General features: G+C 37.8%; 1 protein-coding gene and 1 pseudogene across 9 annotated transcripts; one reads left to right on the top strand and one right to left on the bottom strand.

Annotated features, from left to right (window-relative positions):
* Window positions 1–1,035: 1,035 nt before the first annotated feature.
* LOC130719017 (protein ALP1-like) lies at window positions 1,036–2,247 on the top strand (annotated as a pseudogene).
* Window positions 2,248–4,992: 2,745 nt separating this feature from the next.
* Window positions 4,993–9,822, bottom strand: LOC130716996 (protein phosphatase 2C 50-like). Of its 9 annotated transcripts, none has more exons than XM_057567076.1 (6): window positions 9,721–9,816; window positions 9,299–9,327; window positions 8,084–9,112; window positions 7,666–7,983; window positions 7,476–7,581; window positions 4,993–5,688 (listed from the first exon to the last, which is right to left on the bottom strand). In XM_057567076.1, exons 3-6 carry the CDS (start codon window positions 8,957–8,959, stop codon window positions 5,354–5,356), a joined length of 1,635 nt encoding a protein of 544 aa, XP_057423059.1. In that variant the 5' UTR covers window positions 8,960–9,112; window positions 9,299–9,327; window positions 9,721–9,816; the 3' UTR covers window positions 4,993–5,353. The 9 variants fall into 9 exon arrangements, with proteins under 9 accessions (XP_057423059.1, XP_057423058.1, XP_057423060.1 ...); XM_057567075.1 differs by lacking the exon at window positions 9,721–9,816 and adding an exon at window positions 9,565–9,678; XM_057567077.1 differs by lacking the exon at window positions 9,721–9,816 and adding an exon at window positions 9,569–9,676.
* Between the last annotated feature and the right edge of the window lie 738 nt (window positions 9,823–10,560).

Below are 10,560 nucleotides of genomic sequence, written 5' to 3'. Positions count from 1 at the left end.
TTTTTGAGTTCCTAGCATAAAAATTTATTTTTTCTCTCTAATCAAAATTACTTTATTACTTTATGAGTTTTGTTTTATTACTTTATGAAAATAAAAAGTATAAATAATGTGGTTGGTGGGATCAAATGAATAGTGATAAGAACTAAGAAGTAAGAACTCATGGTTGGAGCAAAATAGTTTGAGAGTTGCTTAAGCACATGTGGCAATACGGGGCCCACATGAATAATGTTAAGAACTAAGAATTAAGAACTAGTATTGGAAATGCTCTAAGTGAACAATTATTGTGAAACAATTTTGTTCTCTTTAAATGGATAGTTATTATGAAACGGAGGGAGTATTATATTAAGATCAAAATAAGTGTAGTTTTATGAAAATAAGTTGAATTTGAAGATAAATCGATAATAGATATGAGAAAACTAAATCGGAACGAGAACCACATGAACACAAAACCATAACAAGTACTTATTTTAAAACTAATCAACTAACATAATCATAATTCATAAACCCTATGGTAAACAAACTGACTAACTCCTCCAGTTTCCGCTACCACCACCACCACTGCCATAGCGGGAACCACCACCATCACCGCCGTAGGCACGGTCTCTGCCTCCACCATAACCACCGTCGCTTCCTCCATATCCACCGCCACCGCCTCCATAGCCACGGGATTCGCCTCCGCCGCCATATCCACCTTCACGACACCCGCCGCCGCCTCCGTATCCTCCTCCTCCACAATTTTGCCTTTTTTTTTCTACTTTTCATCTTTGATATGCTCCCTTCTTTCAAAATAAAAAAACACTTTGATATGCTCCCATTTTTCTGTTCTACTTTTCATCTTTGATATGCTCCATTTTTTTCTTTCCTACTTTTCATCTTTGATATGCTTTTTTTTCTACTTTTCATCCTTAATTTGATCCTTCTTCTATTTCTCCCTAGAGACATGGGAGAGCACTTGAATGAATTACCATCACCTTGGTTCTATTGCCAATCTCTACTAGTTTTGTTGATTACATCCTCTCTTTCATGAAATGACTGATGGCTGATTCCTCTGAGCAAGAGAAGGTTGTGATGAACCACCAAACCAAGGACTCAGAGCCTGAGAAATTCTCATTGGAAACCAACCATAAGAAGAAAACCAAAGCTATGATTCAGTACTAAACTAATCCAGATGATTATTACAGCCAGGTGGAAGAATCAGAGCTAGTTCAGAGAAAGAAAAGTAGGAACATGGCAAAATCTGTAGCTATTGCTGCTGCAGGAGGGAGTGAAGCGTTGGAATTGGAAGAAGGAAGTTGTGAAGGGGTTGCCAAATATGATGGTGGTGATCCACAGAGAAGGCTATGGGAGAAGGATTGTTCCGGGGCATGGTGGGATGAATGTGATAGACCTGATTTTCCTGAAGAAGAGTTTAAGAAAGCCTTCAGAATGGGAAGGTCAACTTTTGATTTAATCTGTGAGGAGCTGATTCAGCAATTATGGAAGAGGACACCCCTTTGAGGAACACTACTATCCCTCTGAGGCAGAGAGTTGCGGTTTGTCTGTGGAGGCTGGCCACAGGTGACCCTCTTAGGATCATGTCCAAGAGGTTTGGTTTGGGGATTTCAACTTGCCACAACCTTGTTCTCGAGGTTTGTACCGCGATAAAGGAGGTGCTGATGCCTAAGTATCTGCAATGGCCTTATGAGGCTGCTGCATTGAGGAAGATTAAAGACGATTTCGAGTCGGTTTCAGGGATTCCTAATGTGGTGGGATCAATGTACACATCTCATGTTCCCATCATAGCGCCAAAGATTAGTGTCGCGAACTATTTCAACAAGAGGCACACGGAGAGGAAGCAGAAGACTTCGTACTCAATCACGGTTCAGGGTGTTGTTGACTCGAGAGGGGTATTCACTGATGTTTGCATCGGCTGGCCCGGGTCAATGTCTGATGATCAAGTGTTGGAGAGGTCTGCTCTTTCCCAAAGGGCTAATGCACGAGAAGATTGGGGAGGTTCAGAAGGCTGCGAAGGACGCGTTCGTGAGACTAAAAGGGAGGTGGAGTTGCTTGCAGAAGAGGACAGAGGTGAAGCTGCAAGATTTGCCTATTGTCCTCAGGGCATGTTGTGTGTTGCACAACATTTGTGAGATGAAGGGTGAGAAAATAGACCCTGACCTGAAGCTTGATCTTGTTGATGATGAAATGGTGCCCGAGGTTGCCGTGAGATCAGTGAGCTCCATGAAAGCTAGGGATGCTATTGCTCATTGATGACCTGGGTTTATATGATGTTTTTATGGTTTTTCTTTGTTAGTTTTGAGTCTTTTTCTTATGTCTCATGTAGTGTTTCATGCATTCTCATGCATTTTTACTTTTATTTATGCATTTGCATTAGTTTAGTAATTTTGTAGTTTTATAAGGGCTTTAGTTGCATTTGATTAGAGTTTAAGAGTCATAGGCAATTTCCACTTGTTTTGGAGCCTTTGTGCAAAACTAACCTCTGAATTTCTAGATATTTTCCTAGCTTTGTCATCAAGTTTTCAGGTTGTAACAGCTGAAGATGGAGTGTCTAGAGGTTTGGAGAATTGAAGGGAGACTTAAAGAGGAGTAAAGAGGAGTTAAAATGAAGATCAAAAGGTTTTCCAGCGAGTCAGAGCGCCTAGGCGTGCTCCATTGGCGCCTAGGCGCCAATTGCTTTTTCCAGGGTTCTGGAATTGGCGCATAGGCGTGCTTATTTGGCGCCTAGGCGCCAATTCCCTTCCAAAGGCTCATTTTCAGGATGGAATTGGCGCTCAGGCGCTCTGAATTGGCGCCTGAGCGCCCGGAACAGCCCAAACTCGGGATTTTTGCCTATAAATAGGATTTTAGTCATTTTCTTTTGTAATCTTTGATATCTTTTGATATACTTTGTAAAATTCAGAGGTAGAGGATCATCTAGGAGAGTGAGAGAAGGCTTCCAAGCTTGTGTTCAAGGTTCTTAGCCAGCCATGCTTGGCTAATCTCTCTTCTTTTACTTTGGTTTTCTTGTAAGACTTTTCCTTTTAAGTTATAATCTTAAGTTCTTTCCCACATGTTCTTCTTCTTTCCTTGAATCTCATATCCATGCTTTATCTTTCAAGTTAGAACATGTGCTAGCTTTATGCTTTTCTATAATAGAACGGAAGTTTGTTATAGATTAGGGACTTGTTGTGGGATTACCCCTTCTTTGCTTGCTACTAGGAATAGAGGAAGGGTTGGGGTTTGATGGCCTGAATTTGCATGATCTAAAACCTCATATAAATGACTAAGTACACAAAGAATTGGGCTTAGCTTTTAGTATGGGAGAATTGCTTATGTGAGGAATCAATAAGTGAGTAACTAGGCTATATCATCAAGGAGAGATCCATGAGAACATGTGCATAGAATAATGTGCTTAAATTGACTAGATGAACAAGAACCCAAAGCATGTTATTTTCTGAATTGTCTTTTTATTTTCCTTTTTCCTTATTACTACTTCAACATATCTCTTATTCAATAAAACCAACCTTCAAACTCAAAGCTTGAACCGAATCTATTCACTCACAGTCCCTGTGGTTCGATATTTAAAACCGGGTGGATTCCGTACACTTGCGGATTTACCAACACTCATAATCTTTAGCACGATGGCCTAGCAGGCACTTCTTTTCTTTGACTGAAATTTTTTGTATTTGATTATTTTTCTGCTACTTGAGAACATAATTCTTTTCCTTGTTTACATGATATTGAAGTCATTTGTCCTTGTTTACTGAAAGGGCTTTAGAAAACATGTATTGGCCCCTTCAACAGATATTTGATGATACTCTACATGGGGTTAGATCCAAACTTGTAATCCTGTTACATATTTTGATTGCCAAATAAAAAAGATTGGTCAATGAAATTAGATCATTCTTCAGAGTAGCTTTCATGTCTATTTGAAGTTGATGGTGATCCGTGATCATGTTGATTCTTATTGACACTCTTGCTTCTGCATCATTCAATTTTTGTTTCATAGTTGTCCTCATTCAGACATCAGTTCTTGTTAAACCAACAAGAAAAGCAATGTAACATTTAGACAGTGATTTAGTTTAAATTCCTACTATAGAAGTTCATTAACCTTGTGCTCTGCATATGACCTGTGGCAGCCACTACAGTGGATGACTGCATACCGAATTGCTTTGACGGATAGGTAAAAATTGAGAGCTTTGAGCCTTTGAGTGCTTCATATCTACAACCATCCAAATTTCCATAAGCATTGTCTTGAACAATGCTTGGTACTTTCAAGTGCTAATTATTCTTTTTTCTTTTATTTGTTCTCTCTTTAAGAAGAAATCTCTTAAGCTCAGTTTTATTCTTATAAGAACTAGAAGAGAGTGTATGTAAAACTCTGCATGTCAACTCTTAAGGAGTGACAGCAGTAAATCTTTTCAAAGTGTGATAGCCTGAAGAGGCAAAATTTCAAACAATACTTGTGAGGGTGACCTTGGAGTGACTTGAAATAAAAGAATACTTGTGAGGGAGAAGTCATAGAGAAAAATCTTTGACCGTGGCCAAGGACTTTGCGTAGCTCGCATTTAGAGTGAACTAGGATAAATCTCATTGTGTATATCTGTTGGTCTTTTTGTTTCAAACACTCATTACTAACAAGGGGATATAGTTAAAAGATTTCAAAAACTGTTTATGAACTTATATTTGATTGATTCTGAAGTAGATCAGCCATCTTGTTTTTCTGTGGTTATTTCGTCCATCTCCTAATAGCATCCATTTGTTTTTCAAGACATCATCTGGTTTGTTCATTGTACTCATTAACAACATGATAGCAAGTCTCCTCAATTGGTTTACTGAAGCCAAGCCTCTTGAATCATTTAAAATGTAAATCATTCAGAATTCAGCACAAATTAAGTGAATAGGGTCATTAAGTGACACATTGGTACCAATCTACAATAGATAAATATTTCTGGACTAAGCATTCTGCATAATTGACAGTTACAGAAAAACCTGCTACAGTAAATCACAAACAACTTAAAGTCAAATCAATTAGCTTCTGATTCTTTATAAATACACAAACTAAAATTATATTAAGTAAATGCCTCACAGAGCTTTTGTACTCGGAGGCTTAATAATGAATATAATATGGTGTCAAAGGCATGGAACTAGTCTCCTATCTCTACAGCATACAGCTAAGACTTACATAGTGAACAAGGAGACTCTTGATTAGTTGAGTTTCTAGGTAAGATGTATTACAAAATGCCATATCATCATTGAGCCAAGAGGTGCCCATGTAAAAAATTAACGGGCAAACAAAAATATATTAGCTTTTATAATAAGTTTTTTCTATATAGTAAAATAATCTTCAAACTGCACTTGAAATCATCAATCATCATCATGTCTTGCTCTTATATTTTCTTTGAGGTTTTAAATCAACCACAATCACAGTGATGTTGTCTTTGCTTCCTTTTTGTAGAGCGCGGTTTGATAGGAACTCTGCCGCAGCTTGTGCAGCGGGATCAACTCCCTCTCCCCTTTCTGAGCTTAGTTCGAAGCCGTTTTTCTTGTACCATAGAAGTATTCGCTTCCGAGCCAAGTCGCACGCCTCTTCGTTTGTCATGACATCCCACAGACCATCACTGGCCAGAATGAGACACTCGTCCTCTTTTGCACGAGGAAGAAATCTAACTTCCGGTTCCGGAATAATCCACGGCTTCAAATATCTATCACCTGGCAGTCACAGCAAAGCACAGAACCTCAGCTGGATAAACTGCATAATTATTAAAGGACTCCCAGTTGCAAACAAAAGTGATACTTGAACTAGAGTATGTGGTTCTGTTTAGAGGTTTCTAGCAGTAAAGATCTCCAAATTCTGATATCATCCTACTATAACAAGCAAAAAGTGCCAAAATCACTAGCGAAAAAGAATGACAATGACATGAAGAGAAATCTGGTCTCAAGAAGGTCCTCAACATCATGCAAATTTTGCATAATCCGAGATATTGAGGGTGTGTTTGTATTTCTGTCAGCAAACATTTCAATGCAGTTTGAATATGCGTTTAGCCGATCCATGTCTCTTTTATTACAGTGAATATGCTTTAGCTGACTTGAACATAAATACAAACACAAACTAAACAGTCAATACAAAGAACAATAAGATAGCAATTCTGGCCAATAAGATGTACTATGTCATTTTGCTTTTTTGCAGAAAAAAAAAAGAATTAGTGTTAACTTATGCTTAAGTCCCAGTTTAATACAGAAAGTTGTAGCATGAAAAGGAGAGGACGAGAGAAGGCACTGGGGCTCGTACTTCGAAATTGCCTGGAAGCAGCCTTTGCCTGAGAAATAACGAATGTAAATTTCCTACACAGGTAAAGTTTCTACCAGCTTATGACCTGAACAAGCAAAATAATCATAACCTATTTCTAGACATAAAAAATTCTTTTGTATTTGCAAATTTTCAGCTATAGTAATAAATAAGTGGATCGAATATCTAAATGCAAATTATTCTGCACTCATATTTGGGCTTTAGCTGAACAAAACCTAACAAAAACAGTATTCTGAAAACCAAAGCAAAGTGTATGTGATCTTATAACTCCAAGCATTTTAGTTTTTGTTTCCCAGGATACTTGGTCTCGTTTGGATACAGACTAATTGGAGCTTATCTACAAGAAATAACACTAGATAAGCTCCAACAAGTGTTCTTTGGTCCGCATCCAAACAGGCTCATAGCCAGTAATTACAGTAGACTGGATTGCAAAGGGATATTAGGCTGTTTACAAAATACGGGGTGGAATGGTAAAAAAAAGCAGTCCCATGCTTGGATGATCAACAAGCGAATACAGGGAAAGGTAAACAATTATAAGCATGAAATTTCAATATGGACTTCAAAGTAAACCAAATTATAGGGTAAAATTGAAAATGAGAAACTTAATAAACATAAACAAAGATACTCCCCTCTTATTATTCCCAACTCAGTGTACATTTGGTTCTGCGTCTGGATGAGTAGAATCAATTCTAGACATGCAAAAGCTAAGGGAAGTTGCTTCTGTCCACCATGGTTTTGGCTTTACCATGCTTTTTTAATGAGTTTCCCAAAACACTATCAGAAGGGAACCAAGAAGTGATTTTCAGGGAGAATGGTTCCCCTCACATTCATATCCACCCCATTAATTAATTAAAAGGAAAAACATGTAGTCGTACTATTATAATGGAAAGGTACATACTCCAACAGTTCACTTTCATATAAGTATGTAACTATCTCTTATACATTAGCGTTCAATTCATCGAAATTTTGAAAAAAGCCCACTAAAATGAATGAATGTTAGGAGGACTCACCTTTTCAGTATTACTGTTTGACTTGACCTTTATAAATTTCAAGTACATCAAGTGAAGTAAGATAACATAGACATGTATCAAGAACAGGTAAATTTATGTTTAAGAAGACTTCCATGAAACTCAAATTGGCACACAAGATAACCCACATCAAGTAAAATTTATAATTAAGAAGCACATACCAATAGACCTTGACATTGCAAGAACACCAAATACACGATGGCCATTCCATTGTATCACCTTCCCTCCAGCTGCCTCGATTCTTGCATATTCATCCTCTCGGTTTGGCTAGCAAATCACAACCAAAAATCACCACTTAAAACTTCAAAAAATTCTGAAGGCAATATAAAACCAAAAACGGAAGCAGCTTACTTTATGGTCCACTGATAATGCCAGAGGTTCTTTGCCACGACACAGAACCGCTCTTGAATCACCACAATTTGAGACTATAATATGAGACGAAGAGATGAGAGCAACAACAGCAGTGGAGCCCACAGTTTCTGGGGCAACAGGTTCATTATTAACTTTTCCTCCAACTTCAGCATCAACCTTTAAGAAACAATTGGTGAAAGCTTTTTTCCACTGATCTTGACAGTCATCATTGATACTTCCATTAACTAGACCTTCCTTGACAAATTCTATTTCCTCAGCCAAGGCCAAATGCATACGTTCACGACAATACTTTGCCACCTGAATGAGCAAAACAAGTTTTATGTAAAATGGTAACATAGAAAAGCCTAACTAATTAGACACAAGAATCATGATAAGAAAGAACTGGATTAAAATTTACCTGAGAACCACCATGGCCATCATAGACTCCAAAGAAATGGGTCATCTGTTGATTATAACACTGGTTTAACCCATCAAGTACCCGATCACCAATTAGCATTTGAATAGGGATTTTCAAAAATCGAGGTACAGTTGCAACAGCATCTTCCATTTCAGGTCTTCTTCCACAAAGAGATATGAATCCCCAAAGTGGGGTATAAACCAATTCAAAAACACTCCGACCAACTGTTACATTCACCTGCTTTTCTTGAGACAGATCAACTGGAGAAGGGTTTGGGCCAGATCCAACTCCAGTCTCTTCATCAAGGCTCACTGCCACGGCATGTGATTCACTCATAATGTCAGTATCAACATTTGACTCTCCCAAATCAGCAGTCCGGCCAGCAATATTGACCGGACAGATGCTCTTCTCTATGTCTATGGAACATGGTGTCCCAAACTCTGAAGTAGCATCAGAACCAATGAACTCTTCTCCATAGACACTACTGTTCTCACTTATTGCTGATAGAGAGCATGAGCTATCAATTAACTGGTCACCTTCCAACGATAACGAATCCTCCTCCTCACTAGTAACCATAGCACTTTTATCATGCGATATCATACTCGACAAAGAACTATCTCCTACCCTATCCGGTTCTGGCGGTGTCACTGCTGCAATACCAACTTCAACATCCAAATTGACGCCACTATGACCAACGTCTGAACCTATAACCCTGTCAGTGGAAACCTCAGTCACAGAATCAGTTAATGACCCTGCATCTGCGATCAGCTTAAATCTGGATACATCATCCATGTGGGTAGCTACTACAGTTGAGTTATCACAGACCGATTTACCTACTATTAACGGCACCGTAACCATGAACAACACCTCCTCCATTGAAATCCCTATCTATGAAAGACAAAAAGCTACCCTCCCACCCCTCTGGTACCACGAAACCTCTCATACTTCAATTAATTGATCATCACCTGCTTTTCTGATAAAAAATGATCTTAGAATGTGAGGGGTGACATTTTCCATTCCTAACCAGCCCTATAAAACAAGAGAAGAGGCAAATTCAGGCATGAATCAGCTAAAAGGTGGTGAAATTATAATGGGGTTAATCAGATCTGGTCAAAAACAACTGATTCAAACTTCCATTTCAGGAAACTTTAACCATAAATAGCTACACCCTTTTCCAGCAAAACCAACTACTTCTATGAACACTCCTCTATCTACCTTTGTCAACTCCAGTGAGAGGGAAATGCCTGAAAAACATTAAAAACAAACACTTTATCTGCACAAAAACATATTGAGCTAAAAACAAATAAACCCCACCATTTAAATTTAAAGAAACTTCAAAAAAATAAAATTAATAACAGCCCTTATCTCTAAACACAAGAAAGAAGAAACAGGGTCATGAGAAAGAAGCTGAGAAAAGGGTACAAAGTCTCAAGAATCACAAGAAAAACCAAAAAAGATGTCACCCTTTTTTGTGCACATACCCACCATGAGTTGCCTGGATCTGAGGCAACGCATCACAGGCGTTTACTCTCACTAGTAATAGTTATAGTTATTACTACTACTATGAAATCAATGAATGAGAGAAAGAAAGAAAAAAAGGGAGAATAATGAAAAAGAAGAAGAAGTAGAGTCACTACCTAATATTGTCAACGCTGTAGGGTCTGGTTCCTTCCCCAGTTCCCACCCCTGTTTTCTCTCTCTTGTTACTTGTTGTTGTTACTTTGACACCTGAAACCCATGGATTGGGAAAAAAAGGAACAAAACATCATAAAAAAGACAAAAGTGTTTTATTTTCTTTCCTTAATCTTGACCCATGAAATAATAATAACACTTCACTCATGTTTCTTTCTTTAAATAAACAATATAATATGATATGATATGATATATTCATACCTGGGTGTGGTGTTGTGTGGGTGGGTGTTTAGAATGGGAAGAGAAAGATGATCCAATTTCTTTTATTTTAGTAAGAATAATGATAATGAAATAATGAAATGAAATGTATTATTATTTATTATAGATAGGAAAATGCTTTAAAACGAGAAAGTGACAACAGAAAAGGAAGTTTGGTGAGTGTAGTTAGAGAAGGAGATTGTGGACACATGTCAAATCCTCAATAGCATAGTAAAGCATCTATGCTCATCCATCCATGTCTTCCAATCTCACCGTATCTTCATCTTGTGTGCTTTAAATTAATGAGTTTGATTCCTAGACATTAAAATAGTACAACAACTCACATACATCTAATTTTTTTCTCTATCCCTCATCTCATCACATAATAGAAGGGAAAAACTTAGGTGCAGCTGTATATCTGTTGTTGGTACTATTTGCTAATAAGAATAAAACACGTGGATTATAATTAAACCTCACCAAAATCTAATTATATTAAACTTCACACGGTTACTCTCTGTCATCTCTTAAAAAGGGTTTCTTTCTCTCACTGCCTCCCACCACAACAAATTACCTCCTGTACACCGATT

The sequence above is a fragment of the Lotus japonicus genome, chromosome 5 (assembly GCF_012489685.1).
Source record: "Lotus japonicus ecotype B-129 chromosome 5, LjGifu_v1.2".
Lineage (NCBI taxonomy): Eukaryota > Viridiplantae > Streptophyta > Magnoliopsida > Fabales > Fabaceae > Lotus > Lotus japonicus.
Note: the sequence above shows the minus strand (reverse complement) of the source record. Positions and strands in the feature narration are given on the sequence as shown.

Bases quoted from the DNA above. Each gene is read 5' to 3' on its own strand.
- LOC130716996 (XM_057567073.1), bottom strand. From the start codon at position 8,959: ATGGAGGAGGTGTTGTTCATGGTTACGGTGCCGTTAATAGTAGGTAAA. The intron at 7,984-8,083 runs GTAAATTTTAAT...TTGCTCATTCAG, and splicing joins ATGGCCATGGTGGTTCTCAG to GTGGCAAAGTATTGTCGTGA. The intron at 7,582-7,665 runs GTAAGCTGCTTC...GTGATTTGCTAG, and splicing joins CATTATCAGTGGACCATAAA to CCAAACCGAGAGGATGAATA.